Source organism: Cornus florida, unplaced genomic scaffold (genome assembly GCF_030987335.1).
Source record: "Cornus florida cultivar Cherokee Brave unplaced genomic scaffold, ASM3098733v1 CherokeeBrave_3.0.0_Hap2_Chr08, whole genome shotgun sequence".
Taxonomy (NCBI): Eukaryota; Viridiplantae; Streptophyta; class Magnoliopsida; order Cornales; family Cornaceae; genus Cornus; species Cornus florida.
Window position 1 is genome coordinate 41,399,064 of NW_026775578.1, and position 20,427 is coordinate 41,419,490.

A 20,427-nucleotide genomic window follows, 5' to 3' on the forward strand; every position below is an offset into this window, starting at 1 on the left:
TTTTATTATTATTTTAACTGCGAAAGTAAACAAAAGTATCATTTTGACATTTTCGAATTTAGCCTCAATTTTAGAAGCGTTTCGGTACTATTCCAATGACGGCAAACATTATCAAACATGTTTCGTGTTTTTGTTTCGCTATAGTACACTAGCAAAAGCAAAAAATACGAAACAAAAGCATTAGTCAAACTTCGTGTATCCACCGTACTATTACATTTTTACACTTAGGGCCCGTTTGCATTAGAAATATTATTGAAATAGCTAAAAAAAAAAGGATCTCAAATACAATTCAACTATTAGTTGGAGAAAGAAAAGCTAAAGTCCTGGGAGAAATTCTCCCAAAACAATCTCAACCAAATCCTAACATGTAAACAAAAGCATGTAAACCCTAACAAGCCAAGAAAAGAAGCAATCATCCCCCATGAGCCAACTTCACAAAGGGTCTTGCTTCCTTGAGTAAATCCTAAAACTACAACACTGAAATGAAATTGAAAGCCTTCCTACCAGAGCCTAAATACAAGATAACTTCCCAATTTTAGCATCCGACCTTTCCATATCTTGAATGGTTCTCGATTTTGAAGACAGTCGGACACATTCGATTAAATTCACGTGAGTAGGAGATGACATCTTCATGAGCTCGTCATATTTGATGATGTCATGACGATATCATCCCCTTCTCACATAAAAATAGTCACCATGAGATTAAATTCATTTCCAAAAGGAAATTCTAAAATCTTAGACTCTGCTCAACACTTCTTCTTCTGCTGCTTGACCTCGTTTCTGATATTCTCCTTCCTCAAGGCTCATGCACTTATACCACTTGGCGCAAAACACATAGGCCACAAAATCAACAGCTGTTAGGACTGCTATAAGGAAGTAAAACCTGTCCATATGGCCACTATTTAGGTTTTGAGGGATCCAACCTGGGCTGCTTCCTCTAGCTGTGATCTTCATCACCATGTTAACCAGCATGCTACTCACATAATTGCCAAGAGAAATCGATGCCATGCACAGAGAGCTTCCGAAACTCTTTATCCCATCCGGGGCTTGCCCATTGAAGAACTCCAACTGTCCCACATACATGAAAACCTCTGAAGCCCCTACAAGAACATACTGTGGAATCTGCCAAAATACGCTTAAAGAGCTCGAATACTTGTTTGGGATCACCCTTTTCAGCCTCTCCAGCTCTGTGACACCGGCTGCAATCATTGCTAGCATTCCAATTATAAGCCCTATGCCCATCCGTTGGAGCTCGGTTAAGCCCTTAGGGTTTCCACTTAATCTTCCAGCTACTGGCACCAGGATTTGGCGATAAATCCCCGTGCATATGAGGACACTGCAGATGTCGAAAGCAGACATGCTAGCGGCTGGAAGGTGGAAATTTCCGACGTTGCAGTCCATGGCTGCACCTTGCTCAACAAAGAGTGAAGCCATCTGAGTGAACACAACAGAGTATATGATGGTGCATAGCCAAATAGGTAGCATTCTTATAATACACTTGGCTTCTTCAACTTGAGTGACAGTGCAAAGCCTCCATGGATTTAGAGGGCCATATCTATCCTCCTCTGTCACTATTGCAGCCTTGTCCAAACACCTGACCATGTCCAAACAACATAGAAATCGAAATAATTAATTCAGCTTTTACATACACAAAATTGTCCTAAATAAATATAGATATTGGCTTGTGTTCATGCTTGTTTTTACATTAACATAAAATTGTGGTAATAAAAGATTGTGCATACTTACTCGAACTCATTGGTGTGGAGTATCTTCCTACTCCCTTTAATTGCAGACTCCGATCCTTCTACCTCATACAAGTCATCATCCTCGCCTAGATCTTCCTTCCATTTTTTAAATGCAGCGACGAATACTTGAGCAACACGGGGCAAAGGGTTGCCACAAGGTTTGATATACCGGTAAGCAGGTGACCCTAACAAGAATAACAATAGGGCTAGAATAGCAGAAAGAGTGGACACCCAAAACCCCAAAGTCCATTTTCCCGTATCCTCATAATAGACCAAAATGGTATTTGAAAATAAGGAGCCAACATTGAGTGCGAAGTAGAAATAGCAGAAGAAAGCCCCTTTCAAATTCCTTTCTTTAGGATTGTTCTCATCAAATTGGTCTGCTCCAAAGGTGGCTATAGTGGGTTGGTGCCCTCCATATCCAAAGGCCACCAAGTACATGGCTAAGTAAAATATGCCTATTCCAATTGAAGAAGAAGGCGTGCAACTTAGTTCTCCATCGCCACAATCAGCAGGTTTGATCAAGAATAGCCAAGATGATAGTGATAAAAGCACCAAACCCTGGTCAAAAGTAAAATAATTTGCTTAGAATTTTTTAGATACGACATGAAAATGGTTAAAGAAGGTGACTATATGTTATTGAACTTATATTACCAGCACGAAAACAAGTTGAAATACAGCGCAGGTCAGGTAACGGCCCCAGTATGAGTCGCTGAGGAATGCTCCTATTAACGAACACAAATAAACAGTTCCGGTCCATTTGCTGACATTGTTGGCTGCAGTGGCATTGTCTTGACCAATAACTCTGTTCAAGAACAATACCAAATTCACACCAACACCGAAGAAAGCTAGTGTTGCAAGGCCTTGATTTGCTGCACCAAAGAGAAGAAAATAAGAAACTTCCCATCACTTTACACATGAATTAGAACCAACATAATTAATGGATTGTTTGGAAAAAAAAAAAAAATCTAGCTTGTTTCTTGAATAAAAGTTGATTATGAGTGATTCGATAAGTACCCAGCAAGAGAGCTGCTGAATTCCAGCCTCCTAAGCCATTGCTCTTAATGCAACCTCCAAGTTTGAGAAAGCTAATTATGTTCTTCTCATTCTTATTGAAATTTGTATTAGTAGCTTCTGATTTTCCGAGGCTATTATTTTCTTCTCTGGCCTGCTTGAAGAATAAAATTCATTAGTTGTAAAAACTTTAAACAGTAAAAATTTCAATGCATATGAAACTAAATCATATAGAGTCATATATTTAAATCCTTTGTAGCTAAAGCATATATGGTCAGTTTCAAAAGCATGGTCATATGAACGTCAAAAGAAAGTAACAGATGGTTCTGAAGGTCTAATTTGAAGTCAAATGAAGATAACACTATCGTAACAGTAATTGACTACAGGTCATTATCCAGTGATAATCATGCCTAAGCAGGGTACTCACTCACGAAGACTTGAACTCGTGATCTCAAACTTTTTACCATCGAACCAAACAATGGCTTCTTTAGACTATGATTTAATAAAAACTAAAATAAATCTTTGTATTTTGTTTGGAGTGAACCCATAGGATAAAGTTAACAAGACTCCTAAAGCTTACTTTTAAAGTAAGAATATATTATAACATAAGCATATCATTTGGACAAAAAAAGTGAAGCATAAATATGATAGTTGTGCTCATGAACAGAGAAAAGCAGAGCAAATGAACCTATTATGCTGAAAATATCCCTAGGAATCAGCAGGAACATTGTGGCCCCTCAGCTGCAACAAACTGATATCATATTTTGACCCCACTGATAGGAGACTAGTACATCATTTTCACCACAAAACTTCTTCTATTTTCATGAAAAGGGAAAAAAAAATGATTATTTGTTGCCAACCTTTAGCGCAGTCTCTTTGGTGACAGTAAGCGAGTCCATTGCAGCCATTCGAGGCTTCCTCTGCAAATTATCAGTCGAACCGGGAAAAAAATGTTGTTAGTGATATATCATACTAAATTTTTCACCAAAAAAGATGAAAACCCTTCAACTATAGTACAAAAAACAATAAACCTAGAGGAAGAAAACTATGATTTTGTAAGTGATGGCATAAAGCAAAAAAATAATAAGAAAAGGGTTAATAAATTTAATGCAAGACACACACAACATCACACACATAGACACACATACAAGTGAGATAATAGTTCTTTTAATAATGGAAAAAAAGGTATTCTATCAAAATGAGTAGAGAAATGAAGTAATGCTTACAAGGAGAGAACTTTCAGGCAATTGACTGAACAAAAGAAGCTATAGGAGAGGTATGGAAAGAAAGTTGGCAATGAGAGGATGAGAAGAATGGTGCAATAGATAGGTGAATATATAGGACAGCATAGAGAGAGAGAGAGAGAGGTAGAGGAGAGAGAAAGCTAGAAAGAGAGGGGAGGGGGGTCACTTTCAGAATTAGCTTTGTTGTGGAAACAAATATTTTTTTAGGGGAAATGATGAAAATATTGGTGGAGGAAATGGAAGTAGAGGTCTGGTTAGAAGAGTCTGGGCCACGAACCCAGTCACGAATTCCATTGAATATCTCTGCAAGTGGGACTTATTTCCCGGTGAAAGTGATATCCTCTCATTCTACACCATTTTCCTTTCCATGTTTGATATATGTATACTGATAAACTCTTCCTAATTTCACTTTCAGATTTGATTTTTCCTGAATTGCTTCTTATATATACGTCACGAACCATAATGAGCATAGGCAAGTAGTTTTTCCTAGAACAATCCAAAATAGCAACATTTTATGGGACACACTCAGAACTGTTTTTTGCTTCATATGCATGGTATGATCTTTAGCATAAGGCAAAGGCTTAGACAATTGGGAATGAACTGTGAACTAGTGAACTAGGAAAGCAATAGTTAAGCAAGAGACTCAGCAAGAAACTAAAAACACAGGTTAAACATATAATCCAAATACATAGAGGCATATATTATATGCGCGCCAATGCTTACTATACTTTACAAATGGCATTACCAAGTCCGTACTTCTCAAAGAGATGTCAAGGGTTCGAGCCTCAGTGGAGGCATATGTGTGTGAGTACTAACTGAGAAAAAAAAAATGGCATGATGGTGATGACTAACATCAATATTAATTAGTATAAGCAATTCAATGTCTTAATTTCTCTTTTTTTACTTCATATATATATATATATATATATATATATATATATATATATATATCTTGTATAGAAGCATTTATGTATCAGAATCTTAATGATTAGGAATGATCTTTTAGCATAATGCAAATACACAGAGACATATATTATATGCCAATGCTTACTATACTTTTAATTGTTTTTATTCAAATCTATCATTTATGCACCAAACCCTTGTCATTTCTTGTCAATCAATTGTATAAATGGCATGATGGTAATGACTAACATCAATATTAATTCGTATAAGCGATTCAGTATATGTCTTAATTTCTCTTTTTACTCTTCATATATATATATATATATATATATATATATATATCCTTGTATAGAAGCATTTATATATCAGACTCTAAAAAGATTAGGGATGAATGAAATTAACCATACATCAAATATAGAAACAAGCTAGCTATATAACCTATATGTGATCTTTAATTTGATTCAAAGAATCAATAGACAGCTAAACTTTTATTAATGCAAGGTAAATCACTAACCATTTTATTAACAAACATGAACATATATATATAATGTATGTATAGAGTAAGAAGGCAAAAACAAAGTTTTCAGTATATATGAAAATCAATAACAATTATATAGCAAAATATTGATTATCACATGCTACAAGTTTTGCTAAAAATATATTTCTTAATCCTACTGAAATTCATCTTTTCCTTTTCTTTTTTCTTTCCAATGGACAGGAATCACTTCTGCTAAGAAAATTGCTTTTCTTTTTTGGGAAGTCTAGTAAATGAACCACTTACCCAAAAAAAAAAAAAAGTAAGTCTAGTAAAAGAATTGTTAATAAAAAAAAATATATGTAATTAATATTATTCAACAAAATTTGGGTAATTTCTTGTATCAGTTTGACCACAAGGGTATGATAAAGGCATGATCATGAGCTCTTTTTTCTAATAATGGAAATCATATAATTTATATATTATATTATATAATTATATATAAAATAATTATATATAAAAAGGCATGCTACATGTTTGAACTTTTTCTACGACCTTTTTCTGTATATAAAGCCATTGCATACTTTGTACATACAAATACAACACAAACAAAATTGCTGAATTTTATTGCTAACAGAAAAGTAAAAACAAATTAATCAACAATCATTAATATAAATTTTTGTACACATACACATATATAAAGACTATAATTATAAGTACTGAAAATAAACAAGGTAGGGTTTAACCTTTTACGGAATTTGGTGACAGAGAAAAACACAGATTTTGGAATGTTGCTCGATTCTGGTAACGGCGAAGAACGTGTATCGAAAAGCTCAATTGGCATGGTAGGTCGGAGAATCGCTCAAGTGGAGTCACCGGAGACTAGAAAAGCCGGTGAAACCTTAGTGTCAAACTAATGATGACCTGTTAATGGCCATTTATATATATGTTTCAACTGTAGACCTGTTTTTTCTCTAAGGTTAAACTGATGTGTCTGAACAATATTTTTGTTAATGGAACACAAAACCCTAGATAGTATTGACTACAATGCAGTGCAGAACAGAAGAACCCTAGTGGAGACTGGAGAGAGAAGACCCTGCATGAGAATAGTGTTAGTGTAACAAAGAAAGTCTTATATTATTATTAATATATATATATATATAGTTTCAGACTTCGATTGAACGTGACACTATCACAGTTCAGCTGTGAAACTAACTCCTGATAAATTTCCAATTCTTTCTCTTTCCTAACTATATTCATGGATTGCAGGTTCACATTATTTTGAACTTTTCTACTGCCAAAGGGTAGCTCTGTGTGCGTATATACACACACACACCTACATATACACCCACAATATATATATATATATATATATATATATATATATATATATATATAATTAATTTTCAAGTAGTAAAATTGATGAACTGGTCAAAATCGTTTAGAATGATCTATCATGTGCCTCAAGTGTTTTGGCGCTTTTGTCATTAAATTAATTTTAAGCATGAGGAAACAAGGGCTGGTCATTTTTATTTTTGTTTTATTTTATATTTAATTTTGCACTTTTTCCAAATTTATGTAATCAACATATGACAAAAGTGCACCATTCCCATTGTTTCGAAAATATTTTTAGGTTGAGGCCGATTCCATCGGGCGTGGATATAAAATGACTTGTCAAAAATTTATGAATAAGTTATTTTCATATTTTAATATATTTTTTCTTCGTAAATAGTTTACGACAACCAAACACCATAAAATAATATAAAAAAATTCTGAAAATTATTTTAAATCCAAACAAACCAAACCTAAATGAGGAATATCTTGACACAAAATAATAAAGCGGAATAAACAAACAATTAATCTTTTTAATAACAATAAATTATATTTACTACCAGTTCTGTATGTAAATTAATATGAATGAATACCGAGTGGTTATAAAAGTTCAACACATCAAATTTAATTTATGTGAATGTGATTAGGAGATATTGTTTATATTTTTATTCTGATGATAGTTGATGCACTAAATATATGGCTTGAATTAAGAGTTTTTTTTTTTCCATCTTAGGAAACCATTTTGACATTCAAAATCAACGACTATTATTGTGTCAGCTGTAATCAACTAGTAAAATAGTAATCAAAATATTTGAAAAATTGACTGTTATTATGACCTTTGCCTAAAACTTTGAACAAAGTTAACAAACTATTCAAACACAGTTACACAGTCAACTTCTTTAAGGGACAGTTGGACGAGAGTCTCTAGCAAAATTGAATAATTCCAAAACGTTGACCAATTCAGATTCAATCCATAAATATTCCAGCTGTAAACCATGCTCTCTCTCCCTCTCTATTTATATATACACACATATACATCTGTGTGGGTGATTTTGTATGTGAAAAGTATGTATAATAATGAGTGTATTTATCAAAAGGAAAACAAAATTTAAATTGATGAGTTAAACCTAAAAATTGAGCCCAAAACTTATTTACTTCTAGATATATTTCAAAGTGAAAACTTTTTTAGCACTTAAAACAAATTTAGCAAATAAAAACCTTGGACAAGTGTTTTAGGTGTAAGTTATAAGTTAGAGTAGCATTTTTCTTATAAAAAAGAAGAATTGGGGGCATTAAAAAAGAAAAAATATATTAAAAGTTTATAATTATATACACATAAATAAAACCACTCACATTATGTGACAAGTAAGATATTTGTAGAACTTTGGAGAAACTCAATATCTTAAATTATTTATTATATTATTTCATTTAACAAAAAGAATCAATTATTCTAATTTTCTTACTTTAAGAATTAAAATGAACCGTGCCAAAGTTGGTTTAATACCTATTATACTAAAATAATCTAATTTTAATTTTATTTTACATAAACAACGTAAGTCTTTAAAATACAAAAATTATAAAATTTTCTTGTATCAAAATTGCTAGAGTTAGAAAAACCTTTGACCAAATTCCGTTTAAAATAATTTCAAGATTTAAAATGTAAACTCAGTCTCAGTTCCATAGTCGCACGTACCTTATCCGCCTTTGAAATTTTTTCGAGTGGGAGTAGGTTAGACCTACCCAAATCCCATCTTTAATATGTGACATAAAGAAGTATATATGTGTGTATAATGTATATAAGTTATGTGTCCATACGATGGAGGACTTATGAAGATGAATAATAAGTGGAACTTGATTTCAGGAAAAGAAATAATAAAGGAATGATAAGGACCGGACCATATTACACTACAGAAAAATGACTTATCAAATCAAACATTAGTAATGTCACTCTCAAATGGAACTATCAGCAGGGGTAAAGCTGTCTTCCACTGTGCCCAATTCCATTGTCTTGCACACTGTGTATGGTACACTTTTCTTTCATTCCTTTCACCATCAATTTTTTTGGTTTTGATGTTATCCTCAACCAGATTTATATGGTAATGGAGTAAGCGTAAAAAAACACTCCGCTAATTTGAAAAAAAGTGTCAAAAATTATCCTTTAATTAAAAAAAAAGTGTAAATAACAGCTTTCGTGTTCAAATCACACATTTCATAGTAGTATGAAAAGTGAGCAAATGAGGGCTTCTGATCCCAAAAAGCGACATGTGTATGTCATGTGACCAAAAAATGCTCCTAAATACCAACATTGCCCTTTTGGACTTCCCATACTACCCCTCAATGAGATTATTAGGTAGTCCTGGTGCACCACCTCATCTATGGTCCCAGACAATCCTAGCCATCCATCTGTCCAGAAAAATTACACCTCATCAATAATCTTTACACATCAACTTTACATACTCTCTCTACACTGTCATGTCGGCCGGCCAATGAAATTGTGCTTTTTCGGTGTGGAGTGAACTACAGTCTCGTTCAGGTTGAGGAAGATCGTCTTTTTTCTTTGGGGACATCAATGGTGGGAGGCGATTTTTGAATTAAGGTGACCGATATGTTCAATCCTCTTCATGAAAGAGTTTAGATCACAGCCGAATTATGGTTGTGGGAGATGATTGATACTCGTATTTTTTAGGGTACTTGGGAGTTCAGATTTGGGCGAGTTTGGTGAAGATCTTGATCAAGCGACGATGTCAGGTGTAAATCGATTTATTTATCGTTACGACAACGATGGAAGAGTTGGATCACGCCAAAGATTGCAGGTGTCGCAGGCTGAACCATGCCGCCGACGTGAATCATGTTGGGATTTCTTTCCCAAAATCTAAGATAGATAGATATTATATATATATCACTATTTCTACCACCATCATCACCACCCAATCGGATCCATGACGAACCCAATCGCACCCAAGAGGAACCCCAAATCAAACCATCACCATCATTGCAGACAACTTGCAGAGCCTTAATCGAACCCAACACCACCACCATCACCAATTTGAATTGTCTACAAAACCAAATTGAAACCCAGCAACACCACCATCGGTTGCGCAACCAAACTCGGCGTTGACAAATGCTTCCCGGATTCAATGGAGATGCATAAACAAAGCTTCGTCGACTTCAATGGACATTGTGCAGTGATTGTACTCATCTTCAACTATTCTACTACAATCACCATTCGCGACGACGATTTGAATCCAAAGAAGCGTGGTTGCGAGAACAATTTCGTGTTGGTACATCTAATTCTCATTTCATCTTTCAACCCAGTTGGTTTTTCTGCGATTTTTCAAGTGGGTCTTTTTTGCTTTGTTAAATGTTCGTGTATATACATGTACACACCCTCAGACACGGGTTCTATATTTGATGTTGGCTGGATTGATGAGGTCGGCCGATGAGACAACGACGTCGGTAGTGAGAAAGGGGGTGAGCAGTGGTGGTGATGAAGCATGGTTGATGGATGATGGTATAATGAGAATGACTAAGGCTATGTTTGGTAGGGTGGGTTTGAAGGGGGAGGATAACATTAGTTACGACGGAAAGGGAAGGGGAGGGAAGGGAATGATAAATTTAATCCTCAATCGTGTTTGGTCGATTAATGAAAGAAAAGAAAGGAAAGGATAACAATCGTGTTTGGGAAAAGAAAAGAAAGGGAAGGATAATAATAAATTTACTATTATGCCCTTTTATATTTTAAAAGATGAATTTTGAGATTTAAATATGCAACAACATTTTTGCCCCAAGAGGAGCCGGCTCAAGTAAAAGTGGAGGAGGCTTCAATATGAATGGAGCCGGCTCAAGTAAAAGTGGAGGAGGCTCTACTTTAAGTAGAGGAGGCTCCAATATGAGTAGAGCAGGCTCCTAAAAATGGGAGGCGGCTCCTTTCAAGAAAAATTGTTCTGGGAACCAATTTTAGCTACTAGAATGAAGATCAAGTGTGTGTTTTTTTTTCCTTTCAGTTTCCATCGCTGTTCCAGTTCGGGTTCGCCGTCGCCATCCGCCTCAAAAAATCAAAACCCACATCTTTTAGTTTCCATCACTATTCCAGTTCGAGTTTGCCGTCTGCCTCAAAAAATCAAAACCCACATCTTTCAGTTTCCATCGCTGTTCCAGTTCGAGTTCGCCGTCTGCCTCAAAAAATCAAAACCCACATCTTTCAGTTTCCATCGCTGTTTCAGTTCGAGTTCGCCGTCCGCTGTTCGCAAGCTTCCTGCGCTAAATACATGTTCAATATCAAGTGCAATTTTGAGGGTAAAAGTGGCATGACAAATATTATATGAGCCATTGCCTTCCCTTTCCTTCCTTATCCTCCCATTTTTGGAAGGTTAAAGAAATTACTGTACATTGTTATGAAGAACCCATCCAAACCCTTCCCTCTCCTTCCCTTTCCCTCCACTCACCTTACCAAAACACAATTTTTTTATAACCCTCCATCACCTTCCCTTCCCTTTCCCTTCAAACCCACTCTACCAAACTGAGCCTAAACGACTAATTTGCAATTTGCAATTGTGCTTTGTTTCATTACCCAAAACGATGTAGTTTAGGCCAATGTCCATTTAGGTAATTTCAACTTCTTCAATTTTTTTTTATTATTATTGAATAAAGAATATTGGGGGGTATTTTCGTATTTTTACCTACGCCTCCAATAAAAAAACCCTTATTTCAACTTTTTGAAACTAGAGGAGAGAAGTTTGAATAATAAGGGTGTTATTTGCATATTTTTAAAAATACAGGGGTATTTTTTACACTTACCCCATATAGTAATATAACTATGCAAACTCCAGATAAAGTATGGATTTGAATAAAGGATAAAGTGGGCAAACAACCCCTAATATTTATATTTTAAACAAATAACACTCATATCTTATATTATATATTTAGTGTATAAGTCCGATAAGTTGAAAAAAAGAGTAAATAATGACTTCTTTTTTTTTTTAGATAAAGAAGGGCTTGTGTTGTATATAATAAGTCCGTTAAGATATAAAATTTAAACAACGTCCTTACCTTATATATATATTACCCTTATATATATATATTATACACGTTGAACTAACGTCGGACATATCAGGTCATTGCTATTCTTCCACTACTAGTGACATTGATGATGATGAAGAAACCCAAAAAAAAAAAAAAAATGATAATTTAGTCATTCATTATTTAATTAGTTTTTTTCTTTTTTTTTTTTTATTAATTGTAGAGGGACACTTTAATCTTTTCATCATTTAGGTCCTTATTTGCTCCAAAATTAAATGTTAGTGATTTTTTAAAAATGTATAAAGGATTATACACTTTATATACATACCATAGTAATATTTTTCGCTCAACCCTAAAATAAATCATGTTGTATAATGGGACTAAAGTTTTAAAAGAAAATTTATAATTTTGTTTGAGTAATAAAAAGGCAATTGTATATTATTTATCAATGATTTATCTATTAACTATGTTAATAAAGCAGAAAAAAATTGTCGTTTGAAAAAAACTCCTCAAAAGTACATATGAATTCAAAGATAGGTTGATTAATTTAATAAATAAAAAAAACCTAGTTGATATCGAGACCCTCCAAAGAGAATTGTTTGTACTTAAGAAAAATCGAACCTTAACTTTTCTATTTCTTGAGAGACCGGAACAAAGTTACTTATCACTTGAGCCAATTCCTTTTGAAATTTTTTTTAGCATTAAGATCCTCTTCATTTTTATTATTTTTTTCTTTTACTTTGTGACACTAGATTGAATAATTCAAACACTCCATCTCAACTAATTAACATTTATTTTGATTTTCTCAAAATAATGTATTGTTGTTTAATGTCCCATTCAATTTTCTACGAACTGACCCAGAACTTGAAAACATCAAAAAACGGATATCAAGTTGTTTTACTAATTTTGAGAAAATTTTCATTTTTTTCTGGTTCACATTTGATAATTTTTAGAAATTTTGAAAAACAAAACTTTGACATGTCAAATGAGTTAATTAATGAAAGATTAAAAATTTTTTTTTTTGAAAGATTAGGTTTTCAACAACATTAATGTAAGAAGAAGTTTAGCGTTCCCTAGCCTAGTAAATTAGTATTTTTCATAAACTCTACAGTATCAGGTTTTGCCATATGTAACTACTAATCTAACATTTAATACTTCTTGCCAAAGAAGAAGTTTATGCTGGAAAGTATTAAAAAAAATTACAATATTTTCATATATTGGAGCAAATGGTCACATAAATTAGGGGTGCACAAAAATCTAGTCAAACTAGACCAGTTTGGTTTGGTTTGCTAATGGTTTGGTTCGATCACGGTTTTTAATTTGTGAAACCGTAAAGATAAGATTTGGCCACGGTTTGAGGTCCTTTAGGACCGAACTAGACCGAACCGAACCGAACGGTTATGTTATATATATATATAAAATTATAGAGCATGTATAATATAATATAACCATACAATCCAAATTACTTAGAAGTTTATAGCAACTATCAATCATATGGTCCACTCTTAATTATCTTAGATTTTATCAATTTATTAGATAATTTTTTTTTTAGTGAATGAATTGAATTGTGACGGATTGTTTATTATTAAACTAGTAATTCTAAATGTATTACGTTATTACCAATTTTAAATTTATTTACTTCAGTTCAAGAACTGATAGAGAAGAATGAATAAAACGTTCTTAATATATTAATAAATTTAAAATGTGCATGGATAATATGAATACTTTTGTAACAATAAGATATAAAAATAAAAAATAAAAAAACGTGGAACCGAATCGAACCAAATTGGTTTTTCACAATTTGGTTTGATTTGGTTTGGTTTCTTTGGTCAAATAGTTCGGCTTGATTTCAAATATTATTAATTTGTTAAAATTAGTTTTGTTCCAAAACACTCTTAAACTGGTCCAAATCCAACCGTGTGCACTCCTAACATAAATACAAATATAATAATAATATATATTTTTTTCAAACATAATTATAGAGATTAAATTTGAAGTTTCAAACCCAAGCTTGAGGCATCGACCAATAGTTGAAACTACTCTAAGGTTCATCAATAAAATTAAATAGCAAAACTATTAATGAGAGCCAACTAAGACAATAAAACAACCCCGACTTGAAATTTTTTATACACATAAATACACAATTACACATATGCAATAAATAATTAAAGAAATTAAATTTGTAATTACAAATCCAAGCCTGAGGGGTCTAACTACTCCTTCAAAACAGAAGAAACCACTCCAAGGTTTAATCAATAAAATTAAATGCAAAACTACTTATAAGAGTCAACTATGACAAATTCAACAATCTGTATGTACGATTAAGGGAGTCCCCGCCGGGGGATATAATTTACAAAATATTACTTTGTGCCTCATTAAAATTTATTTTTTCTTTCTAAAACACCACGGGACTTGAAATTTTTTATACACATAAATACACCTGTGCAATATATAATTTTTTTTTTCAAACATAATTAAAGAAATTAAATTTGTAATATCACATCCAAGATTAAGGCGTCTAACCGCTCCTTCAAGATAATTGAAATCTAAATCATATAGAGTAAGAATGAATTTCAGAGCAGGAGCGTGAAAGTGACAAAATTAAATCATAAACAGTGATAATTTGAGTTAGAGCGTGCGTGAAGCGTGAGAAAGAGAATGCGTTCGGAACGCGAGAGCGACACCTGTTTTAAAGGATTATGTGACTTAGATTAAAACCATTCTAAGGTTTAATTAATAAAATTAAATGGCAAAACTATTTATGAGAGTCAACTAAAATAAATTTAACAATATGTATGATTAGGGACGGAGCCAGCCGAGGCCCAAGCTCACCCACTAAATTTTATATAAGGATATAATTTAAAAAATATTACTTTGTGCCCTGTTGAAATTTATTTTTCTTTTTAAGACACCCCCGGACTTGAATCTTTTTATACATATAAGTATATAATTTGTAAATTATTATTGTGTTCCCCTGAAATTAAATCCTAGCTCCGTCCGACCACCTTGAACTCATGTATTTATCTTTGTCCAAATTAAATAAAATATAAATTTAAGAAATTATATATATATATATATATATATATATATCAATTATATAGTGAGTGTTAAAGTTGAAAACGTTACTAAATTAGAATTCCTAAAAACTGCATAATTTCGTGAACGAAGATCAATTAGAATTCTAAGTATGTTGTCTGTGCTAGGTACTTAGCAGGAAGTTTCTCAAATTCTGAACATGTTACGAGAAACTTCATCGGAATTTCACTGAATTCTAGAAATGTCACCAAAAATTTCATTAAAACTTTGTCCGAATTTCACTAAATTATGTCATTTCACTCATTATATTTGGTCTCGACTCAATCAATTTTTTAATTTATGGTGTATAAGGCTCACTCTTAGCCCTTTTATAGGTCCCTTTGTTAATGGATGATTAAATGTGAGTGATTAATCATACAAGCCCACAAGTTTTTAGCATAAACTCCACGATTTTTTTTGCCCCTTATATTTGACACATGAGATCCATTAGTTCAAAAAATGAGATGTGACCAAATGGAACTCCACTTTCCTTCTACCAATTATGCAACTTGATTATTTCTTTAAATTTTAAGAGATTTTATAAAAAGAAATATATATATACACACACACAAGTGTGTATGTGTGTGTATATAACGTTGTATAAGAAGAAAAAATAATAAGAAGTTAATAGAATGCTAGAATAATTAGGGAAAACATGAGAAATTAAATATATGTAATTAAATTCAAGAATTTGAAAGTCTTTTTTTTAATTGAAAAAAATTATGTGCCCAGTAAAAAAAAAAAAAATGGAGAATATTAAATTATAAATCAATTCAGAACCAGCTAATACTCATTTATTCTTAAAATATTCCAAATTCACAATATAGCAACTAATATGTTTATCAAAATATGCATTATTCTTATAAAATTGTCCTTATATTCAAATCAGACTTATTGTATTTCCAACCAAAAAAAAAAAAAAAAAAACGTGCAGATCTTATATCTTTAGCTTTTCGTGTGCACTCCACGTGTTTTTTTTTTTTTTTTTCCATATTTTTTTTCTACAATATAATTTTTAAAATTGCATGGTGACGACAAAATGTCGCATTCATGTGACCTTTTATAAATTAAACAATTAAAGTGGCATAATCAAACATAGGTCATGCTTGCCCTACAAGCAATAAAGTTTCACTCTTAAAGAAGACATATTAATGCACATTAAGGGAAACTTGGTAGCAAAATGTTCAAATCACGAATAAATAAATTTTAAAAAAATAATTGTACCTGAAAAAAAAAAAAAAAAAAACAAACACAAAAAAACAAAACAAAACTTGTATATTGCTTCATAATTAATAGCAATTGACCGGGCTTTTAATTTAATTTTTTTATTTTTATATATTGGGAGTCCCATATTTTGTAAGCAGACGTAAGTCGTAGTTGTATACTGGTAAATGTGATAAGCATGAAATTGACGATGACAAGCATATGACGATGAATGTTGGTTATGATGTGGTGACTACTACACTGATGGGACAAATCTTACCTAAAAATAGTCTTTGCTTGTTGATCCACACGATCGCCATGACCATGTAATTTTCATGAATAGAAGAAATTTGCGAAAAATATACTTTTATGGTGGATCTATCGACAGGATGACCATCAAAATTTCATGAATGCTTTGTCAATATATAATGGTAATATATATATATATATATATATAAAACAATGATAAAACGACTTGTGAGGAATGAATGATCGTCGTCATCCCACGTAAGCTTTGGTCTTACTTTCTAAATAAATAATTCTTCCTTCTTTAATAGGTGTATAATCGAGTCTACGTATTTATAGGGGTTATACATATTTCCCTTATAAGCTCAGTATTAATCGCATCTCTTTTTAGTGATTCCTATTACCAATGTAACATCCTCATTTCCGTTACACAAATGTGTTGAAGTTGTCTCTTTTTCAATGCCCAAAGACTCCGCTCCATAATAACCACTCTATAGAATTTCATTTTTATTTATTTAGTATTCGTCTGTCACAAAAGATATTACTAGCCTGCCCCTAATGTGTCTACCCGACTCTAATCCTACAGCTATATGACCCCCAACTCTAATCCAACCATCTCCTCATCTTTTTGCAATATAGATAATATGTAACAGAAAAAAATTATAATCTTGAAGTGTAATATTTATAACGTGGATCGTTTTTTACCTTATCAAATTTACATGTTATATATTTCGTTTTACTTTTAATAATTCTTACGCCCCTTGATTTTAATATCTTTCTTCATATTTCTAATTTTGTTTTATCAAATCAAGAAATAATCTTTTTGAATCCAGATAAAATCACAATCACAAGTCATACTTCTCACTAACTTACACAAATATTCTTATATTCATTTCTTGAAATTCTTTTTTTTTTTTTTCCAATTTATTTTTTTTTGCGATTTCAGAATGTATAAAGAAGACATTTTTAGCCAAATTTAACAATTTCTTTTTCTTTTTCTTCTTATTAACTTTATATTATATTTTTCTTTATTTTTTAAAAATTTGATTGGCGCCAAGCATATGAACCGACAAATGACAGCATGAATGTCGTGACCCCATAAATAATGTCGGGTGGACTAGCAAATAGTTAGCCATGCGCTCAAACAAACAAAAAAAAATGTGGAAGCATTTTTTAGGGATATTCATTCATTCATTCATTCATGACTCATATATGCTTTTACATCAAAGGGCCCAATAAGGACTGAAAGGTGCGTTACACTGTACTCAATCTCACTCAAAGCTACTACACATGCACATTTAAGGGCTCTTCCAGAGGTAGACAGAGGCCACTACCCCCATTAATTGCTTCCCTCAAGGTCCTTTCTCATGGAGACACTGACCTAACTACACAACTCTTCTGCCCACTTTACCTGCATGGCCCATACTTCCTCAATCCCATTCACTTAAACTAGGGTTTGTTTATTCAATTTAACACTTGGGCATTATGGAGAGGACTAATATTACAAGGAATATTTGTTTCACGTCGAATCCGGATGGAAAGTAAAAAAGGTATAAATGAGTGAGTATGCAGCACAATTCAGTTTTTTGATAAATTGTTAAGTATCCATCCGTTACAGTTGGTATCAGAGTTATACCAGTTTTTTATCTAGTGTCATGCCAATTGCCCGGCCCAGAAGCATTTGGTGAGCCCACCCGGGTAGGCAGGGTGGTCCAACCGTAATGAGGGAGTTGCGAGTTCGGATGAGAGAGAATGTTGCAAGGAATACTTGTCCTACACCGGATCCGGATGGAAAGTGAAATGGGTATAAATGGGTAGGCATGTAGTATTACCCAATAACTTAAACTTTTGAGTAAATGGGTAATCCACCTATTATACCTAATTAGTAGAGGGTCCAGCTTCTCAAGCTGGTATGTCCGTACTAGAGTCTCTCCTCCCACTCATTCCTTTGCTAAATAATACGATAAAAATAAATTATACTTAAATTTTGAATTGAACGAGACTTCATTTACCAAATACTTAAAATAACTCATTCCTTTGCTAAATAATACGATAAAAATAAATTATACTTAAATTTTGAATTGAACGAGACTTCATTTACCAAATACTTAAAATAAGCTAAATATCCATCCATTAGATATTAATGCAACCCAAGCTAACTCAACTAGTAAGTCATTCAGGGATGCTTCCGTTTGAATCTCTTGTTCGAGACTCACCGAAAATGAGACCTAGACTTAAATGATGCACGTCCTATCTAAACTGCTTATCTTGATATTTTGTGTTGTCTTATATCGAGCCAAATTAATTTTTGTTTTTTAGTTTTTCCATGGTAATGTGTATTGAGAAGGAAAACTGTACAATTGCATTAAGAAATAAGAATGAAAACTGTATATATAACGTAAGAACAAGGCCAAAGCCCAGACCAATCAATATAGATTAAGGCCCAAGTTAAATATGAAAAGCTCGTGCAAGACTTACAAAGGCCCTCTAAAAGGGCAAACTGGCATGAGGTTAGGACTTGGGCATATGCTCCAAATAGACCGAGGGCCCGGCTCATCTCATGAACTCAGTGCAATGGTCCAATTTGACATGGACATAAACAACACACCTTAATGTTTGGGCTTTCTTCCACTTGGAACAAAATTTAAATGTATGTTTGGTTTGTAATTTTAGAACAATATTTTGTTGTTAGAAAACTCAAAATTAAAATATTGCACAAAAACTCTCATTTTGTTTCAGTTTTCTGAAATTTTTTCTTTTTTTAACAACTCAATTATAAAAATGCTGTGTTCTAGAGAACTGATTTTTATAATTTTCTTAAAACAGTTTTCTGTTTTATGAATTACTTATAACTGTGTCTAGAGTTACAAAGCAAACGGACATTAAATTTTTATATATTATTATTATTATAGAAAAATTCAAATTTAGATTAATTGTTCAATAGGAATTTATAGAAAGCATTGAGAATTTTAATTAATAAGGCATGTCATAATTTATGCAAAATTAGTATAGCATTACAAGGTTTCATTCATAAGTTCCAAATTTGGAGGGGAACGGTTCAAATTGGAAGCTATTAGAAGCTTATCAAGAAACTAATCCAAAACTCAAAAACTTAATTTGATAAAATTATTATTGTTATTGTTTACAAGGTAAGAAAGGTTAGAAGTTATATTAATAAGTACATATCGTCGAAACTTGACATTCCAAAATTTACCGAAAACACAAACCCACTAAACTATCGATATATCTCCATTATTGTTATTGTTTATGTATATACAATGAAATAATTTTTTATACTAATGTCATTTTCGTATAGCTCTCATACTCTGCACGTGTGCGACTCGCTCCCACTTCCATCGTTCAGGACTTAGATTTCGCCATAAAGCTTATGAGGTTTCTGTTATTAGACTTTCTTTTTGTTAAGCCAATCAATTTCATTTTTAGTGTACTTGGAAAAAATAGTTAGTTTTATGGCTAAAGTGAGCTAGACAAGTGGTCATCTGATGGCAAGTAATCATAAGAGAACATAAATAATGAAAGATTGTCAATCTAACGTCTAAATTTTTGTGGACCATCACAACTGTATTCTTTATTTTTTCAAATTTTTTATTCTATAATTAGCCTTTAAATTTATTATGTAAAGAAAAATAAATTTAAATGGAGTGCATATAATTGAGAGTCCTCTCAACCCTTTGTCAATTAGCTTTGCTTGCGGCTGCTAGCACTCTTACTTTCACTGACACTTTTTTCATGTAGGTTATTGTGAAGGATATTATTTTGACATTTATGGGTGTTAGTTTTGGACGTTTTGTGTCTTTTGATACTGAATGTGTTTATTTTGACAATGATATCTTGTTTTTGCCTCTATAGATGTCGTATGACTATTTTCTTGCCAAGTTGAAAAATAAATAAAAAATATTTGAGCCTGAAGCGATCATAAAAGTTTCAAAATCTTTATTAGTTTCATTTTAAGTGAAATAGCAACATAAATTTTAAAAATAGTCTATATTTATGGGAGCAGTGATGTCAAGGTAATAGCTATGAATAGTCATCGACTACCGCGAAAGGGTAGAAGAATAGGAATGACATCATCATAAAAGTTTCGAAATCCTTATTATTTTCGTTTTAAGTGAAATTGCAACATAAATTCAAAAAATAGTCTTGAAAAACA

General features: G+C 32.5%; 1 protein-coding gene across 1 annotated transcript; it reads right to left on the reverse strand.

Moving 5' to 3' along the window:
- Positions 1–206: 206 nt before the first annotated feature.
- On the reverse strand, positions 207–3,667 carry LOC132270120 (protein NRT1/ PTR FAMILY 7.1-like). Its single transcript, XM_059771325.1, has 5 exons — positions 3,620–3,667; positions 2,763–2,913; positions 2,400–2,644; positions 1,747–2,306; positions 207–1,594 (listed from the first exon to the last, which is right to left on the reverse strand). The coding sequence occupies exons 1-5, from the start codon at positions 3,665–3,667 to the stop codon at positions 736–738; spliced, it is 1,863 nt and encodes a 620-aa protein (XP_059627308.1). The 3' UTR covers positions 207–735.
- Positions 3,668–20,427: the final 16,760 nt, after the last annotated feature.